Raw genomic sequence first — 19,929 nt, 5'->3', positions numbered from 1 at the left:
CTGGTAAGCACAGTTACTGTTTGATCTCTGCCATGGAATTCTTTTTCACTGACTTGCCTTAGTTTCTTCAACAGCACCTGTCTCTTTCACCGTTCTAATACCACCTCTATTATATTATTTGCTTTCCCCTTTACTTCTAAACTCCAGTGTGCTATTCCTACAGCTATTGGATTTGTTTTTTACATCTTTCTTTTCAGAAATCTTTAGGTGTCTTGTGTTCTACTTGGAAACTACTTCTAGTAAATCCATTTTTTTTTTTTACTGCTTGCTTCAGCAACATATTATTGAGTTGTTATTTGAAGGCAAATTATTTGCTTTCAATGTTGAATTGTCCAGAAGTGGTCAGTGTTAAATACGGATGACCATATATGTCTTCATGTGGCTGCTAAATATCTGAGAAAGACAGTGTTACTTTAAGAATAACCACATGCATATTTCAACTGTGTTTTCCCTCCAGTGACGTAAGGTTTAGAAATTTTATGAACCGTTTCTCTCTTTATTAGCTTTAAATTGACAAGGACTGCCTTCTTAGAGTGAAGAAAAGAGGAAAGAAGATGCTTTGGCATCACATAAGCAATCCACAGTGTTTTCTGTCTGGCAGTAAACTTAGTCGTTAACTTTGTGTTCCTTGTATGAGAAGATACGTATGTTAGTTTTGACCTTAACACCATAAGTGAGACCTTCTTTGAAACGGTTCTTTGGGCATAATTTGATTCCCAACTGCCTGGTAGTGTCAGCATTTGAATTTCTGCTTATGTGATATACACCAAGAGGAGTGAGTGATTGAGGGGTTTTTAGAAAGATGTGGGGGAACAGTTAGAAAGGGATATGATGCTTATTCCTTTCATTTCCCTTCTGTTCATCATGGCAGTTCCGATTTTGGAAATACTTTTATTTTCCTTTTCTTGTATGTTCTCTTCCTGCATCTTTGCTTTGTCTTTTTTTCATCTCCCCTTTCCTGGTTCATTCTTTTCCATCTCCCTGTTCTTTCTTCTGAAATACTGCCTACCACAGAATTTCAGTGGTGATTTAGTGCTTGGTTCTGCACGGTACATTTGCTGCAGACAAATCAACAGGCTTTGTGGGGTACGTAAAAGCATTCTTAAGCAGCAGGCAGGAATTTGGAGCAGCACTCCTCTTCATTTTGTACGCTGAGCTATTGTTTGCTAGTGAAATGAGTTCCACATATGTCTCTATTAAGCAGTCCTACTGGATGTTGATTCAGAGTGTGAGTAAATGAAGAGAGCAGAGCTCTTTACCCAAGACTACCAGAAGAGTAACCCAAGCTATATGTTCTTGTCCACACAAACACATCCTGTCTATTTTTTGTCTAGGTGTGATAGGAAGCAGAGAAATAAGTAATACTTCTAAAAGTTATTTTTCATTTCTCAATGTATCTTTGAAAATAATGGTTTACATTGTTGTATGTGGTGTACAAATGTTCTAGTCCATTAAATGGAAAATAAAATTATTTCTGTGTTTCTGAATTAACATATTTGATGGTGGGGGGAGGGGAGAATTTAAAAATGGGAAGGAAGGCAGAGAGGAGTGACCTGTGTCTTACAAGGAATGTTTACACCTTGACTTGGAATATAGAAAATAGAAGTGCAGATAGCTATTTTATTTGAATAATGGACTTGCCAATTAGCCATCAAGTGCTTCCATCTGTGAAATAGTTGATCAGATGGGTTAGCTGGGATGTTTCCAGATTAGGGCATTGGAAATGGCACTTGAAAACTGTCACTTTGATTATGAGGTTTAAAGCATTGCAATGCTTGATTCTGTGGAACCTTTTCCCTCGTATTATCATGGGTTTTCAGAACATACTGATCCCATTGAGTAAATCTATGGCACCGTGGGAACTTGGGAGACCTGCCACTGATACAGAGTTCTGTTTCATCTGCTAATCTAGCCAGGATGGTTATTAGAAAAGAGCACTGGTTTGGTTTTCTGCAAGGCTTCAGAATAAGAGTTGGTGAGCTGGCAGACAAAGGAGGGTCAGGCTCACATTAGCTCATTTCCAATTATCAATTAAATGCAGGTTTTCTTGAGTTACTTCATTGAAATAAACTGATGTGTCTTGAAGTAAATAGCATGTTCTAGCTGGCGAATCTGCATGCTAATATCCCCTTGTGTAATAAAGCAACTTATTGAACGTTATTTTAGTTAATTGCTTTTTGAAACAGCTTGTTCTTAGTTTGGAGGGTACAAGTGTGTCTGTTGAATGCTGTTGTCTTTAACATAAGGAACTGGGTTGTTTTGTTTTACTGTTTTTTCTTCAAAAGACATGAAGAGTTTCTTGTAGTTTTTGGTATCTGTTACACCTGAGTGACTCTCTCATTCCTGTGTTTCCTGGGTGTGTAAACCTTGTGGCCTGAATTGTGATGGTACGCAATTCTCTGCTTCCCATGCTTTTCAAACTTCAGATATTCCTTCTGAGAATACTCTGCAAGAGGAATAAGTCTGAATTATAGTTCTGGAAGTTACGCATCATTACTGTGCCACTGTTTGTGTGACATTTTCCACCGAAGTTTCCAAGTATTCAGAATGTTTTTATTGCAGAAATAGTCAATATATATCCCAGCTGATGGAGAAGAAAAAAAAGAAATAAAGCTAGAATACAGCTTGTGTGACTTATTCCAATTTTACTTCTTTCCCCAGAAGCTATCAACCCATTTAAAGAGCAGGAAGCTTTAAAATTTTCTCAGTGACAAACAGTCACCCACTGAAAACCATCCAACATCAATTCCTATAAAAAGTTTGAAGAACTTAATGGCCTGCATTATCTCCTACAGAAAGTCTCAACTTTCACATCTAAAATCACAGCATGGTTAAGATTGGAAGAGATCTCTGGAGGTCATCCAGTCCCTCCCTGCTCAGGCAGATAGGCGTGCTTGATATGTGTTTTATATAGATGACTGTTTTCAGGAAGGGAGAAAAGCACCTATGATAGAGTAAACCGTGCTTTTTTACTTGAATTGACTGAGCTGAGCGTTTTATTGCATTGGTTGGTTGAACAGTCCTTTATGAAAGCAACAAAAGTTGTGTATCACATTTAAGGTACCAGTGTGGCCCAGATCTGCTTACGCTGAGAAGATGCCAGCCTCATGGATAGTGTAGGCTTACTTGAAAGTTGTTGGGGATTGCTAAAAGCTGATACAGTTTGCCTACGTTTGAAATATGGTTGAGTAATTGTAACATTATTTATATCCAACAGTGCTAATGGGGGCAGAGGTATGGGGGCATTCTGGAGTCACTTTAGGAACTGTCATACGATTGTCTAAGCCAATGGGAACTTGCCCACAGTGTGTACTTTCTTTGTGGTGTAAAAGATGCCTTAAAGTGCCACTCTACAGTCATGCTTTTCTAAAAATAACAAAGCTAGTGGGTTGTGCCTGAGCATTATCAGCTTCCTGTGATCTACTATTTTCCTATAAGCTCTGCAGACCATTTTTAGCTGTCTACTCTTGGCCTCAGATTCTAAACTTCTTTATTTCTAATAATTAGGCAATTAGCTTCTCTCTCCTCAACTTAATTGCCAGTGTAGTCCAGCTGACTTTCCGTAGAAGAGACAAAGAAACTTGGGCAAGGAAATGAGTGTAATCATAATGAGAAAGCAGGAAAAAAGACTAAACAAGAGCAGTTGTCTTTGTGCCTCTTTCATTACACCCGTTCACTTGTAACGTTCCGTTCTGTAAGCAGAAAACAGCTCCCGTACAGTGATCAAAATTGTTTCCTCATCTGAAATGCTGTGCTATTGAATAATAAGTTGCTGTGCCACTGTGCAGCCATTTGAACAATGGCTTGTTTTTTTTTCTTGTGGTGGTGAAGACTTCTCTTCAGATTTTTCTGGGACCATATGTTAGAGGTGTTCTTTGTGTATAAGCATTGGTGGTTTTTGGCATGCTTTAGGGTGACCTCAGGCAGAGCCCACAGAGGGCTACCTGGCCTGCTTGACACAGTTCTTTAGAATAAGACAATGACAAACACAGCTTTCATTTTTAAACCTCAATAGGTTGTGTATTGATAGGAATAAATAATAAGTTACTCTTGGTTTTATTCCAGAGAGAAACCAACATACAGTATTTTCTGATTTTTTTTTCTTTCTTTCCCCTATAGTTTGAAGCTGTGAAGAGCAGTAGTTCTCAAAAACACCCACCCACCCACTCACCAATATTTGCTTTGTGGCCCTATTCATACGGATTTCTGCTATCTGTGGTTAACACAGTGATGCTGCATACTTTCCCTTGCTTTTTTGTGCGTCTCAACAAATTTTTAGATAGTTAAATGTAAGTGGCCACTTCATGCAGCAGCTGTATTGGTAATAACGCAAATTGGAATATTCTGATTTTTGTTACAAATGTGTAAATATCAATATATTTCTAATACGTTTGAATATTAGATAACATTTCTTTCTAATAAAAACATTACCTAAAATGACTAATTAGAACAAGGCTCTGTATACAAAGTACAGCATAACAAAACTAAGCTTACCTTATCTCAAAATAAACTAAACTGGCATCATATCACTGCCAAATCCTGCTAAATATATGTTTTGTCTTAGTAAGCTATAAGCCTTCACCTTATATGATATTTTCTATGGGAACATCAGAGTCATGAATACTGTTGGTGGTAGAAGACATTTTAAAATAATTTTGATGATTCTAGACATTGTAACTGTATGTGGGAAATCTTGCAATACCCGTGTAGATGGATTGCTGTACTTCTGTGCAGTTGTTAGCTATGCAAGGGATATTGCTGAGGGTTTTTTCTTTTTTCTACTCAAGAACTTTTGAACGGACAGGCTAGAAACATAAGCTAAATTTTGTTGGATGATTCCTGTGTATACACAAAACTAAAATTTTGGCCATGTTCTCTGTTGGGAGTTGTGTTTAATTTAAAACAAACAAAGAGGTAGTAAAATTTTGGCTCTGCTGAAGAGGTGTTTGCAAACTGATGATCCCAACCCATTGAACCAACTGCTCAGAGCTATACAAAGTTCTGTGTTCTGTAAGTTTGGTTTTTGAAGAGGAGGAAGATGGAAAATGTATGTTTCAAATCCATCTATATTGTTGTTGTTGAGTTCTGCTGTAAATGTGAACCTGAAGGATCTTTTTGTAGGAGACAGGATTTTGTAAAACATACCGAGGCAGTTTTTCTTTAATCCAGCCTGTTAAAGATTTTCACCAAGATATTTTTAATTTAAAGTAACGATTGATGCCATAATATTTCCCTCGCATCCCTACTCCATTTTGGAGTCTATGAGACTGAAACTAAACATATTACTGTAATTTTTATTTCATCTGACATATGGTGTAACAAGACAATGTGATCCTTTCAGAAATCTAGGCTGTTTGTTGAGGCTTATGGTATTTTGTGGTCTGTTATGTATGCTTGATTATAATTGGTATAAAAATGGGCCTAAACATACAAACTGTTTAGACATAATGCTCGTTTCAAAATATAATCCTGTTGATGTAGAACTAGCTGTAAAATTGTGTGTGTACTAGCTAGAAAACTGCAATAAAATTTTAAATTCCTACTAATTAGTGTGTGATTTACAGTGCAAATTGGTATATTTCCCCCTTCCTATGTACTCTATAGGATTTTATTTTTTTTATGAGTAAGATCATTTGCTCTGTCATGACTGATCGATCGATTAACTTCCTGTGCTATGGGAAGTGAAGTGCATCGCTTCTGGTGTTTGTCACGGCAGCATTGTTGAGCCATTGAGATCTGGAATGTGACTTATTCACTTTGTCACTTCCACTGACTGAACTCAAGTAACTAGTTTGTTTTTAAGTGTGTTTTCTCAGTACAGAAGACCTGCTCCACAGTCATAATTTAGATAAGATTTTTAGGTTTAGCAATGGGTGAAAAGAGGTGTGGTTTTCTTCGGAGTGCTTATGTCAATGTATCAGGTTATATCTCTTCTCTACAAAGGCTAAGCAGAGAAGAGCAGAAATGCTTAGGTGACTTTTAACACTTTCCATTATCACCCTTACCTCTCTCTCTCTCCACACACTTCTCAGGTTTTTGTGTCCTTTTTGCATAGATTCTGTAGTGCTTTTCCTCCCGTTCTGAATTATACGTTCACTATTGGATTTACCTCTGTGAAAACAGTAGCTCTAAGCTCCTTTTGAGTGCCTGATCTTTACGTGTGTCCTTTAATATGCTAAATTATTATTTTACAGTGGTTGTCATTGCATTTATACTCCAAATGCCCCTTTTCTCCCACCTTCAAAACAAATGTGGTTATCTGGAGTGGTTACCATGAAGGAAGTAGAGGAGTAAAGGAAAAGGGTTAATGAATACTTATTTACATTCTGAAGTAGTGCAAGTTTTACTTTGTCTTTCTCAATTGTCTTCAGTTATAACAGCTGAAAATATGTACTGAAAGGGTTAAGTCGGCATGAAAGAATTCATTTCCACTTTAATGACCTAGCCTTGCTGGGTTAGGACGATGGGGAACATGCTTCTGACTTGTACTCCTATTGCCAATTAACACCTCCTATAACAGGTTGCCTCAGCTAGTCATTGAAGCAGAGGCAGTAGAAATAGTTTACATGCAGCTTGTTTTTCACACTAGTTGTTTAATACTCGCAAAATTAAACTATTAAAAGGTTCTTTCTTGCCTTACTAGGGAAGAAATAAACACTACAGCGGTCAGTGTTCTCTTGTGTGTCCTATGTTAACATTTAAATTGTTCCAATTGCCAAAAAAAAAAAAAGGAATGATGGTAGTAGTTTTTATATTTTACACAGCGATGTTGTTTGATGCAATAAAGATGAGAATTGCTCTACAGCACTTCACTTTGCTGCCTTTTTTATTACAGCTGCCCCTGTAAAACTGAGTTTCTTTGTTGGAACTACTGTGCTATATTTCAAAATCATCTTTTGTTCTATTAGTGTGACACTGGAACAGTATTTAAGGTTTATTTAGACAATAGGAACTGTCTCCATTTGCAGAATATTTCTCAGTTGCTAGCATAATTAATCAAGTCCACTTCTTATACCTATCTGAAAAAATGTAAAATTGTACAAATAAGGAGCAGTGCTCTAAAATGACACTTCAGTTAGCATTTAATCAGCAGGTATTTTAATAACATAATAAAACTGGCTAAATAATTGATACCAGTTCACACTAAGAGAAAGGTGGAGTAATATACCTAAAAGTGTTAACAAATTTGCTAAAAGTCCTGACTAGGTAACACTTGGAGGCATTCGTTTTTACCCTGTTAGAATGGCAAATGCCTTTAACACTTCGTCAACAAGGGCTGCCCAAGTAAGGGGCTGCTTTCTATATTAGATCATCCCTTTAACTGTTTGAAATAAAATTATGCATAATTTTAATACTTCAGTGTAATCATCTGTTCATAATTTGAATGTGATTCCTTCTCAATTGTAAGTCATATTAGAAACACCAAAAATAAAAAGCATTTTAATTATACTTAGCGTTACCAGTTGCGGTTATGCCATTCTGAGCAAAGCCAGAGCTTAGTTGGATCAGTGTGACTGACCTTTAGGCGGGTGTTTCTCTGCCTTACAGTGTGTATAGGTGGTTCAGAAGAAATGTAATTTTTCAATAGGTAGCGTAATAGTTTTGCTCTTTCACATTTTTAGAACAGTTTTTAAATTCTGATAATCTGGCTTATACAGGAATGATTAAGAATGCTGAATATTCCCTTATGTTTCTAAACAGCATTTTCCTGTAGTTCCCCAAGTTCCACTTCTGCAATAAATTACTCAATAAAGTTGTGGGTCTGCAGAAAGAAGCCAGTATGCTGTTTTGCAGCAGGATGGACAATCTAAAAGTCTGTGTAATGGGAAAACTGTGACCTGTGAATACCACAATGAAACCAAAAATATCAACAGATCTTCTCTGCTACAGATACAAAGCTTTCTTGTTCGGGTTTCTGACACCTTTTAATTTGGTCCTCTAACAAAGAAGCACCATCCTCATGAAGCAAAGTTGGCAGGCAGGGAAGTTTATGAACAGCGATAACAGAACAGCATGTGCTGTAGAGGGGCAGTGTAAAATACTTTCTCTCTATGTGGAGATCAGCTAATAGAGTTGTCTTATTTGTTCCCTTCTTTCATGAAAGAAGTACATAAAATTCTGTAGAAGATGAGCAGAAGCAGCAGCAGAGGTCTCCAGAAGTGTAGTGCCTTTGTGACTCCTATGTGCTGTGTGACTGGTGTCCGGCTGTGGCTGTCATCCTGGCACTGTCCTATAGAGCCTTGTCCCTTCTGGAAAAAGGAAATGGTCAGAGCTGGAAGTCAGCTGGTTCCTGTTTCCAAATGCCTGTTTCTTCCAACTGATGTTATTAAAAGTGAAGCAGATACTTGAAAGACCCAAGATTTATTCAGATGGTTTTGTCTGTCAAATCCTTAAAAGCTTCATGTTAAGAATTTTTAATGAAACTTCGGTTTATATTTTTCTGTGGACGGACGATTGTGTGCCTGTATTGTTTTGTATTCCATTTTGCTTATGGTAGAAAATAAAAGGGAATTAAATCTGTTACAAAGGTGTTTATGGACAAGATTTAAGCCGCTTCTTCCTCAAAATTCCTGAATCAGTTCTTAGGAATCAATTCAAAACTTTGAGTAATTTATTTTATGTTGATATTCCAGTCTTTGTTTTGATTGTAGATTGAGAATTAATGCATATAGTAATTTATACACCACAAGAAGTTGCCTCCTTTTCTCATATTTAGCTTGTAATTGTAATCTATGGGGAAAACACAGTAAAAGGAAATTGTCAGACCTTCCCAAACAAACAGCTATGACCAAGAAAATATTTAGTTGATGTGTGCTACGTTATGCAGGAAGATTGGTAATTGATAGATCTACAATATATTTGCATTGAATATTACCATGAGCTAATTTTTAAGAGATCAAGTAAATTAGATAAACTGTATAAGAGGAGTTGGAGCTGATCTGTGCTTGAAGTGAAACAGTGAAGTTTACAGTTGCTATCTGCTAACCCTTAGTGTAGTCCTTTTATTTACATATAGCTAGTCTCACATGTAGTGTACAAAATCATTCTTAGTGAATGCCACGGCTTAAAAGACTTAAGGGAAAAAAAAAAAGGATGCAGGGCAAAGTAGATTTACACCAGTGGAGTGTTTCCTTTTGCACTAACAATACTTCCTGTGCTGAAGATGAATTGTTGGCTATGGGTATGGGCAGGAGAACTTACCAAAAAGTAGTTTCTGTTTTTAGAACTTATCTTCCAGAATGCTGAAAGGATCAACAGCAAGAATAATATTAAGTACTTCTGGAATATTACCACCATGCACACACAAAATCTAAAAAAAAAAAAAAAAAAAAAAAAATCCCACCAACACAGCTATTTGAAAGCTCCAAGTAGTACAGAAATAATGAAAGAGAAAGATTAGGAACAAGCTTGGTAGGCTAATGCCCAGATTTAATTCCTACCTTTGCTTAAGCTAACAGTATTTTAGCTGTCTTGCTACAGAAACAAAATGTAATAATATTTGTCTTTGTCTCTTTGCTGTCAGCGTTGGCTCTCCTGACTGATTTTAAATAGATTTTAAAGTGGGAAAAGTTACGAAGAATAATTAAACTCTTACAAGTTGTGAATGCAGGTGTCTGTGCAGGGGACGAAGCCGTGATTAATGCCTCAGCTGCTGGAAGGGTGTCAGTGTGATCTGCCATCCTAACAGGCGTTAGGGAGTCCGTGCAGGAGAGCCAATTTAAATGTCATAACCTGCAGAATAAACTTCAGTTCAAGTTCCTGAGTTTTGTCAAACCCGAACATTAGTTTTCCAGAAATCCCAGTTCTTTAGTTAATAGCGGGTGTTGAAATGGGATGCTTGCTTGCAGTGAAATGTTAAGGTAAATCTGGGACAAATGAATATGTACATGGTGATGTCACAGCATTGGTGTTACGGTTCTTCAGAAGACAGAGCCAAGGTTGGTGCATTTGTACTTCTGCACTCCTTACTCTCTCTGTTCTAAAACCAATAGAAAACTGAAAGAGAATAGCTTTGTGCTATATATAGATAGGGATTCATAGAAGGGAAATGTTATCAAACTCAAGTTTGTTTGGTGATTTTTGTTGTTGTTGTTATTGTTTTTTTTTTTTCATCTCTACTTTCTTAGCTGTGGTTAAGTGGAAATCTAAGTCTTTGTGATTTCCAAAGTATTAACGGAAAAGAAGAAAATTACTGGTAGGTTTTAAATGAAACGAGAAAGATGCACTGAAGAATGTAAAATGATGTGTTTGGAAGAAAAACATAATTCTGGAAAATGGTGGAGCATTTGAAGCTTCACCAGCCGAGTGGTTTGGTCATAGCGGACTTGGGACAAGTGATTCCGGTGCTCTGGTCCCGTGGCATGATCTGATGAACTGCTTGTAGTTTTTTTCACTGTAACTGTTGTATTGCTTGAAAGTGTGGAAGCAAAGTTCTAAATCTACAAAACGTTTATTTTCCTCTCTTAATGTAACGGGGAGCATCTTTCTCCCCTTTGCTCCGTGGTTGCTTTGCAGCCTTCACAAGTTTGTTCTGCGTCACTTGGTGTAGAGGTAACCTTTTGTCTTTTCAGTGGAAATCTGCTGCATGCATGCAATTTGTTAACAAAGTAATGAATGTACCGCTAATTGGTTGTAATGAGGTACGCTGATACGGAATTCTGTATGTAAGAGCAATATGTCTCTTGCTCTTCAAGAAAGGGACGGTTAAACTGCTGCCTCCTGTGTTTTTCATTTTCAGCAGTACAGAGAACCTGTTTCAACCAATCATTCACACCTGGGACAGTTGTGCTAATTTTTGAATAACTACTCATAAGGCAAAGAGCAAAGTATTTTGTTCACAGCTTTCCACCTAGGGATCGGAGGTCCGTTTTTTCTCTCGCTCTACCAGCGTATCTGCAAAGTACTCCCTTAGCCTTTATCTGCAAGTCCTCTTTAGCTGAAAGCTGATGAAGCAAAGGGAAATTGCTGTTTGTGTTGGTGCCAGTTAATCATGCTAGCCCAGCAGCATTTACATTCACACCACTGTAAGAAACACATAGTTAATTGGAGAACTGGCCGTATTTTACAGCTGACGAAGGTTAGCATTGCAGCAAGGCTGACTAATGGAAACTTATCTGACTGTTAGCCTGGGTGCTTGTAACAGGTTTGTGCCGGTGCAGCGCTTGCCAGCTTTGTATGTGACGGTCTCTGATAAGATTGCTCTTTGGGGTGGTGTTGATCTGGCGCTGGGGAAGGCAGGATGGGGGCTCGGTGACTTTTATTACAAAGTAGTTTAGTGTAGGAAGGTGCTATAAAGAAGTGGTGGGGGCTTGGGTGTGCTTTTTTCTTTGTTTGTAAGAACTGCATCCGGCACCCGAGTTCCCGATTTTACATGTGTTTTTCTTTAATTTCATAATGCAGAATACAAAAGGTTTAGAAACGGTAGCATAACAACGGTGGGGAAAATACTTGATGATTTATTCTTTTCATAGGGGCCACCAACAGATGCTCCTGCGGTGGACACAGCGGAACAGGTTTATATCTCATCCCTGGCGCTGCTGAAAGTAAGTGTGTTTGTGTTCCAGCTCCGTGTGGTGCTGCAGGCTGAGCACCTGGCACCTCCCCAGGCTCTGTGCCCTTGGGCTCCTTAATGCTGCTCAGACTGATTTTTACAATGCATTTAACACTGTGTGGAACATTCAGAATAAGAAACTTACTGTTTCTCTTTCTTATGGCTTAATTTTTACTACTTTATATAGTGCCTTACTGTTTCTGAAAGTGCTACCGGTTGCGAATTATCAATAGAGCAGGAAAAGCTACAAGAACTCTCCCATGTCAGACTTGAGTCTCCTGCTACTTAAACTTCCATAGTTAAGCAATGTCATTTGGTCTTAATTCCAGATGTTGAAACATGGTCGTGCTGGTGTCCCTATGGAAGTTATGGGGCTGATGCTTGGAGAATTTGTTGATGATTACACTGTGAGAGTGATTGATGTTTTTGCTATGCCACAGTCTGGAACGGTGAGTTCTTTGCAGTAAGACTTTTTTTTTTTTTTCTTCTCCTGTATAGTAAATAATTTGTAAAAGCTTTTCCTTCCTTACCAATTCATGCAAGCTTATTTGAGCAAACTCTGCCTACCTATTAGGTATAGCGTGAACGTGTGTAATTCACATGTTGATACCATTTTACACAATTTATACTTTGGTGGTGTTTGATCATTTGTGTTTATGGATTTCAGTAAAAAAAAAAAAGTGACTTGTTGATATACACATGGTGAGTATATCAATATGGAGATCTCTCGTGTCTTTGTGTATGTATAAATATGTGGCTATGACATCACTTACAAGATATATTAATTCATAACTTCAAAAACTCATATAGCAGGAGCCGGGGGAGGGATTAAAAAATGTAAAGGTTTGATTAGAACTTTATCATGCCCTTAACTGTGACAATGCTATAGATATACTTCGAACTTACTCTCTGTGACAGACCTTATAGTGGCACATCTGTTAAATGATATTATTGCGGTGTGAAAAAACATGTATTTTAATTCTGAGTAAGAATATTAATGTAATGGATAGATATTTTAAAGAGTATAAAAAGCATAATTGGAGCTTATGATGCTTTTCTTGTGTAACTTAAATAAGATATTGCTCTTAAAATACACACAGATCTCTTTGAAGCTCAAAGATGCAAAATTAAGCATTTGAATTATTTTGTCCTGACTGTGTGTGTAGTAGTATGTGGCCAGTTATGTAGAATTATCAAAAAGCTGCTGTTATTTATCTTGAAAAAAATCTCTGGAGCTGAGCTTGAGAAGCAGCAGGCCAGAGTTTGCAGAATGGAAAGAAAGAGGAGGAAAAGATGAATCCTTGTGCCTATTTCGTCATGTTTGCTCATAGTAGAAATTACCTAAATGGCAATTTAAAATGTTTTTTAGCATTTTAAAAATTACACTGAAACACATTTATATTATAAAACTGTATTTTACATTTAAAGGTGTTCTAAAGTAATCATGTTTCACTTCTTTAACATATGCTAGTGAGATTGTGTTAAATTTTTGTAGGTGAAAAGTAACAAGTTAAAAGATTTAAAGTATGGCTTTATCTGCAGTTGCTGCGATTGTTGTTTCTCTTTGCATTAGGGTGTCAGTGTGGAGGCAGTTGATCCTGTATTTCAAGCAAAAATGTTGGATATGCTGAAACAGACAGGAAGGTAAGTCACCCTGAGAAGAGCTGGGAATAACAAATACGCTCTGCATACTGTTGAGAAGAAACAGTTGGCTCTCTGCAAAATTAGTGAACACAGGGCTATTAGTAATTTTTAAGAAATAATTGGCCCAGAAAATGGCTGAGTAGCGTAGCGTGTAATTCACTTCGTGCCTTTCCATTGTCAGGAGGTTGTCACTCATGTTAAACTTACATCTTTGATTATTGCACAGAAAGATTAGAATGCTGCTCAATTTAGTAAAAGATTGATTTTCTTTTTCAATTAAGATTAAAAAAATACATTGTTTTAGCTTACTTATGTGCAATTTCAAGGAAAAGAAAGAAATAATTGGGTAAAATACCCTAGTATTTAAATGAATCTTTATTTCACTCCTACCTCTCAACAGTTGTCGTCTGCTTGCTCAAATTCTTTTACTGTGGGAAAAACTTAGAAATTAATGTTAGCAAAAGGCTCAGCAGCTGAACAGAACAGTGCAAATTGCTTTTTGACTGAGTTCCTAGTTCTACTGCTGGTTTAATTGATATTTAATCCTTTCCCACCATTGGTTTCCGTTGTCCATGACTGAAATGGACTTTCTGCAGTGAAAATTCAACCCTCGATGCCAAGGAGTTAAAGAGTAGATATTTACTCAAGTGCTGAAAGGGTAAAAACTGGTTCAGGGAAGGTGTGGTAACAGGCTGAAAAACTGAAAGCATGATCTTCCTCTGCTAATGTGTATCCCTTAATGATAGCCCTCTTTTGTTGGATTTATTCATATCCATGTTTTCACCGAGCTATGGTGAGTAATTTAAGAATTTCCAATGGTATTTTTTCACAACTCACCCTAATCTGTGCTGTGACACATAACTGTTTCTTCTTGTGTTACGTGTTTTTATTTTTCAAGAATTTCAATGTCTTCTTCATTTCAGACCTGAGATGGTTGTTGGTTGGTATCACAGTCACCCTGGCTTTGGCTGTTGGTTGTCTGGTGTAGATATCAATACTCAGCAGAGCTTTGAAGCATTATCGGAAAGAGCTGTTGCTGTGGTGGTGGATCCCATTCAGAGTGTAAAAGGAAAGGTATAGTAGGCTTTTCTTTTTTTTAAGGTACTTCAGTAAGAATTAGTATGGAGGCACTGTGGATATGAACAATTTCTTGATTTTTGGAGGCCCATTCTCCCTTATAAATATATAAATAACTATCTCACTGTAAGTGAAAACATCCTTTTCTGTTTATTCCGTGTCTCACATCAGTAGTCCTCAAACAAGCTGGAAGTCTTTGATACTGTCAATGCACATAACCAGTAACAACCCTTACTTTGTGTTTTGTTTTTCAGGTGGGTCTCTCAGTGTTTTTTGCAACTAATAATCCAAGCATACATTGTTCCAGAGATTTCATTTTAGCCACAGAATCTAAGATGAATTACTAACAGATTGGAATAGATTTAGCCCCTTAATGTGGGTACTAATAAGGCATTGATTTATAGGCGTTACATATGTTGGCTCTTAGTAGCATTTCTATTCCAAAATGTTTTACGGAATAAAACTTTACAGAAGACTTGGTATCAAGCATTCAAGTTTATGAGAAAATGTGCAGATAAATGATTAAGTATGTTAAATGATTATGAAAAGAGATTAACTTGCAAAGCATATTGGGTTATAGTTGTCCTTTGTTGAAATCTCTTTTGTTCTTGTTTAGTTCTCTTTTTATTTCTTTCTAGCCCCATATGCCATTTTCCTATTTCCTGCCTCATGACAGCAGGGAGCAGCTCTATTATCACCTTCACAGAGCTGTCTGCAAATGTGAGAGGCAATTCGATTTTGCTCAACCACAGGGAGAGTGGATTAGAAAAACTACAGAACGCACAGAAATTGGCTAGGTGGTTTACTGCTTTAAAATACTGCTGAGGTGTTTTGTTTGAGCATGCACTCCCATTGTATTGTGGAATAATTATTGAAATACATCATGATATATATATATGGATTATATTAATGTAATTTTATAAATATTTAAAAAGTGTTCATTTTCTGCAAAGCTGTAGTACCATATTTCCTGTGAGACAGACTATAGTGAAACTATCGAACACTTCTGCTAAGCTTTCCTTTAATTTCATAATAGAATATTCTGAAGCTGCAGTTGCACCGCACTTAAATTGTTTTCTTGGTTTGTTTTATTCAAATTCTGATTTTTATCTTGTATTTGTTTATGTAAAACAGAGATGTTTGATAAATGAATAGCTTGTGGTTGTTTGGAAGATATTAGACATCTCAATTCTGCTTCCTTCTAAATTGTGTAATTGATATATTTTAATAGTTTTCGGGGAAAGTAGTGTTGCATTACGCTACTTAATTAGTGCTGACCTTTTCCTAGAACGTTTTCTTTATGTTTGCTTATGGTTGCTTTAATTTTCTCTTTCCAATGCAAATGTTGAAACATTATTTCCATTTTGTCAAAATATAATTTGGGGGTGCATACTGATAATGTAGAGCTAACTAGCTGTTAAATCCATTGAGGGGAAAAGCCTCCCAGTAAGTCACGCTACTGTTATACCACATTTGCTCACTGAGTGCATTTTTTTTTCCTTCATGTTGCTTTTTTTTTTTTTTTTGCCACTGTTGTTTGACACAGATGCCATCTTAAATGAAGGTCTTTGTTCTGCTCATGAAAAAAGCTTTGGTATTTTTGTTTTGAATTTTTGTCCATCTAAACATTTCTCAATTACAGCTTTTTGTATGGCACTGCTGCCAGTACTTAAGATCACTGGAAGTCTTGCAATGTTTGTTTTCAATACAAGTCTAGCTGCTACAGTCAGAGAAAATTACATTCTCAGGTTTCACATCTTAAGGAAAAAAAATAATAAATTACATCTGTCATGTTTCTGGCAAGTGCATCCCTAAATCTTAGAATTAGAGTCCCCCAAATTATGTCTACTATGTCTTCTAATTAATCCCTAGATTGTGGGATGTGAGACTGGGCTATTGAGTCTGTATGATTTTTATGTTTTTGGTTGACAAGTTCACTTAGATTAGAATGTATTTGGTTTTAGATGAGTTGTAAGAACAGATTTATTAGACTTGGGGAGGTTTCGTAGGTCAGGTTTGACTACTTCATGTGCGTGGCTGCCTTAGTATGCTGTGTGGTACATTTTCGTATGTTGGGCAATTTGAGCTGTGCCTATCTCAGGGCCTGTGTTTCCCCAGTGCCAGCGGAAGAAGAAATGCTGGCGGAGGTAATTTTCTTGCTGTAGTAGCCACTACAGTGGGGGGCTTTTGAGGATGTGTGTAGCTATGTGAGTCCAAGATCATTATTCATTATACCTTTTACCAACATAACTATCTGGCAAAAATTGCAGTGAACATGTGGCATAGAAGATTTTAATATGGTGTGTTTTGACTGAGATTAGAAGTATTTAAAAACAAAGTCCAAAATAACACAGTAGCTGATTTTAAACCTGCCGGAGAGCAGTCCGTGCCCAGATAAATGGCTGCGGCCTGCAGCCGGTGAGGCAGCTGGTGCTGGGAAGGAAGGAACCAGGGCAGAGGTTATTTTCACACGTCAGGAAGTTGAAATGAATTCTGGTGAGGAGCTTCAGGTCCGTCTTGTCTGTCCAAAGCATTAAAAAGTGGTTTGCCCTGTCACTGGTGGAAAGCTACAGCTTGTTATCTTGTTAGCTGTCCTCATCTGGCCACACGTCTTCTGATTCCAAAGATCTGTTGGGACTGGCGTTGGTGACTGCAATTCAAAGACAAGAAGATGTAAAATTCTCACCAGTTAAAAAAAAAAAGATGCATGATGTCATCTTAATGGCCTTGAACAAAATATGAAATTCACATTAAAAAAATGCTCATATAGGCCTGTGGGTTAAATGCTGACTGCTGTGACCATTTTAGGAGTGGAGTATTTTTACATAAATATAGTAGGACGTATGAAAGACAGAGCTCTAAATACTGATCTTACTTTACATATATTCTTTTAAACACACAGTGTGCTCTTCCATGACTATGTACCATATATTTCAATATTAAGGCTGATAATGTTCCTTCTGACTGTAAAACAAACTCATGGCAGATCAGTGAATTTTAATGGAGGTCAATGTTGCCAGAAACCAGAGAGAAGAAGCTTTGTTTTGGCATTTTTTTTCATTCTGCACATGAAGTCAAGCATGGTAAAATATGGTCAGTATGCGATCTAGCTAGCTGTTGCTTGATCTTGTACTGATTACAAAACTTCGTTTTTTAACCACCCTTCCAGCTTTTCAGTCTGTGAAATGGGAGCCGTAATACATATTTAGAATATTTCACAGAAGTAATTTAATTGAAGTTCTGGGATAAAGTTAAATATTGACGCTTTATATTTCTTTCCAACATACATTTTGAAATCTCTGTGCAGAGAATAATATACCTTTGCCAAATGTTAAAAAAAAATTTTTTTGGACCTTAAGTTAGCAGCTGTTCCTCACCTCTTAAGGAAAATACTACATTACGGTAAGTTTCATGTAGTCACGTCTTTCACTCCACAAGCATTAACTATACCTTAATACTCATTTATGTTAAGAAAAAAGGTGATGTTTTCTTTTTAAAACTCTTTAAAGCTTTAAGCCTTGTTTATTTTACTTATTTAACGGTGTTAGAAATCTTTAGAAAAAGTCACCGTTTAAAATGGTGTGCTTTCCTGAGAGGCAGTTCGTTAGTTTCTGTCAATTAATAATTGCTGACAAAATTTTGCAAAATATCAAAATGATCTGAAGTCCATTTTGTAGATCTGAGAAGTTTTGCCATTTATGGCGGTGAGTATAGTCCATAACAAACCTCTTGTTCTTACAGCAAAATTTCATGTCTGTTGCACTGTAATCTTTCCTAGCAAGGCACTGTCAGAAACACTGGTAGGAAAATCTGTTGTTTTCTGAAGAAGACTTGTCTTTGTGATAATTTTTTATAAATTGTACTTTGCATGTTTGTCACCTCCTGGCAGACAAACATGCTGTGCATCTTAATCCCGTGCTCAGACCATATCCTGTAACTTTCATAGAAGAGGTTTTTGCTGTGGTATTTTATTATTACCCAAATCTCATTCAGAGGACACGAGGAGGAAAAAAAAAACATTAATATTTGGCTAGCCAGGTAACAGAAGTCGTTCAGGTGGGAAGTAATCTCAGGAGAACTAGTCCAGCTTTGTGCACAACACAGGCTCTGCATGGAGTTCAGACCAAATCACTCTAAGGTTTGGTCCACTCAAATCTTGAGATGCAACAGATTCCTGGGATATCTGTTCTAATGCTATACTATTCTTGCAGTGTCCATTTTTGAAATGGACAAAATTTATTCAGGCGTGGGATAAGAGATTAAAATATCACCACAAAACTCATATACGGTCAGAGTTCATTACTGAATGACCGACTCCAGTACTCTTCTTCCTCTTCATTTCCCCTCTCATTGGTACATGTGTTAACTCTAGATCTAGGTGTCAACCGGTGTGTAATTTGTTATATATGAGAGTGATATGGTTTTGGCAATACTTGCTTTCAGTTTTTAACTCTTCAGCTTAATAGGCAGGTTTTTTTTGTTCAATAATTAACATAAGAAGTGTGATTTTGTTTGATTGTATAACTTGTTAGTGTAAAGGAATGAAACCAAAAGGAGGCAGAGAACTAACAATGACTCTTCTGGGTGCTGGAATTGCCATCTATCCTCAAAGATTTTCTTTGGCTGAACATAAGACTTACACTAGTCTTCTAAAAATTTGCACACTTTCAGACCTCCATTCTTTCATTAGAGTACTGTTTTTTTTCTCTTCATACCTCTCCTGTTCCCTTGTCTGTTAGGAGGTAGTGGCTACTTTTAAGAGAGAAAAAAGCAATCCTTAAGATGAGATGTGTGGAGAGACTAGTGTAATATGTAAAATATGAAATTGAAAATAGCCTGCTAAGGATTACATTTATGAGAACTTTCAGAAGTAGATAGGAGCCATCTATCGAGATTTTTTTTTACATGCACAACTTCCCCTCCCCAGTTCATGCATTATCTTAATAATTGTTTTCTTAAAAAATCTTCCCCAGAAACGGGCAAAATCAAGTCACAAGAATACAGTTTTAAAGAATTAGTAAAAAACTAAACGAAACACTAAATGGACTGTATTGTCCACTACTGACTTGCGATACAAATGTTTTTTTGAACTTGCTAACGTTATTTTTTGGTATAAAGGAAAAATTGTAAAATACAGAAGGGAACTTTACAAAGCGTAGTTTTGTTTGAAACTGTTTAGAGACGGAGATTATATCATTCTGTACATTTTGTACAGCAATTAAGTACTCATACAGTGTGTATAAAAACTTGAGTACTTGTATAAATACTTTGAGTATTGGTACATTACTGGACAGTGAAGACGCTGAGGCAGTGGAACAGGTTGCCCAGTGATGTGGTTGATGCCTCGTCCCTGGAGACTTTAAAGGCGAGGCTGGATAAGGCCCTGGGCAGTAGCTGTGGTGTTCCTGTTCATTGCAGGGGAGATGGACTAGATGGCCTTCAGAGGTCCCTTCCAACTGTAAAGATTCTGTGATTCTATGATTGATTGTTAGTAATTTGTAGATTTTGAAATTAAAGGGGAGAAAACCACAACAGCTGAGAAATAGCAATGGAGGAGATGAAGCTTCGATACTTTGTCATTAACACAATTTGCATTGTTGGGGTTATTGTCATAAATAATTACAGGAACACAATAATATGTTTTTGTAGTGTGATTT

General features: G+C 36.9%; 1 protein-coding gene across 1 annotated transcript in view; it reads left to right on the top strand.

The window, feature by feature from the left end:
* PSMD14 (proteasome 26S subunit, non-ATPase 14) overlaps positions 1-19,929 on the top strand; it is a 46,623-nt gene that overhangs the window by 11,330 nt on the left and 15,364 nt on the right. The window contains exons 4-7 of the mRNA XM_021399090.1: positions 11,472-11,543; positions 11,881-12,000; positions 13,125-13,195; positions 14,119-14,269. Coding sequence (XP_021254765.1) covers positions 11,472-11,543; positions 11,881-12,000; positions 13,125-13,195; positions 14,119-14,269 — 414 coding nt within the window. The remainder of the gene's footprint in view (positions 1-11,471; positions 11,544-11,880; positions 12,001-13,124; positions 13,196-14,118; positions 14,270-19,929) is intronic.

This window comes from Numida meleagris, chromosome 5, assembly GCF_002078875.1.
Source record: "Numida meleagris isolate 19003 breed g44 Domestic line chromosome 5, NumMel1.0, whole genome shotgun sequence".
Classification (NCBI taxonomy): domain Eukaryota; kingdom Metazoa; phylum Chordata; class Aves; order Galliformes; family Numididae; genus Numida; species Numida meleagris.
This window is presented reverse-complemented; position numbering and strand designations above follow the sequence as displayed.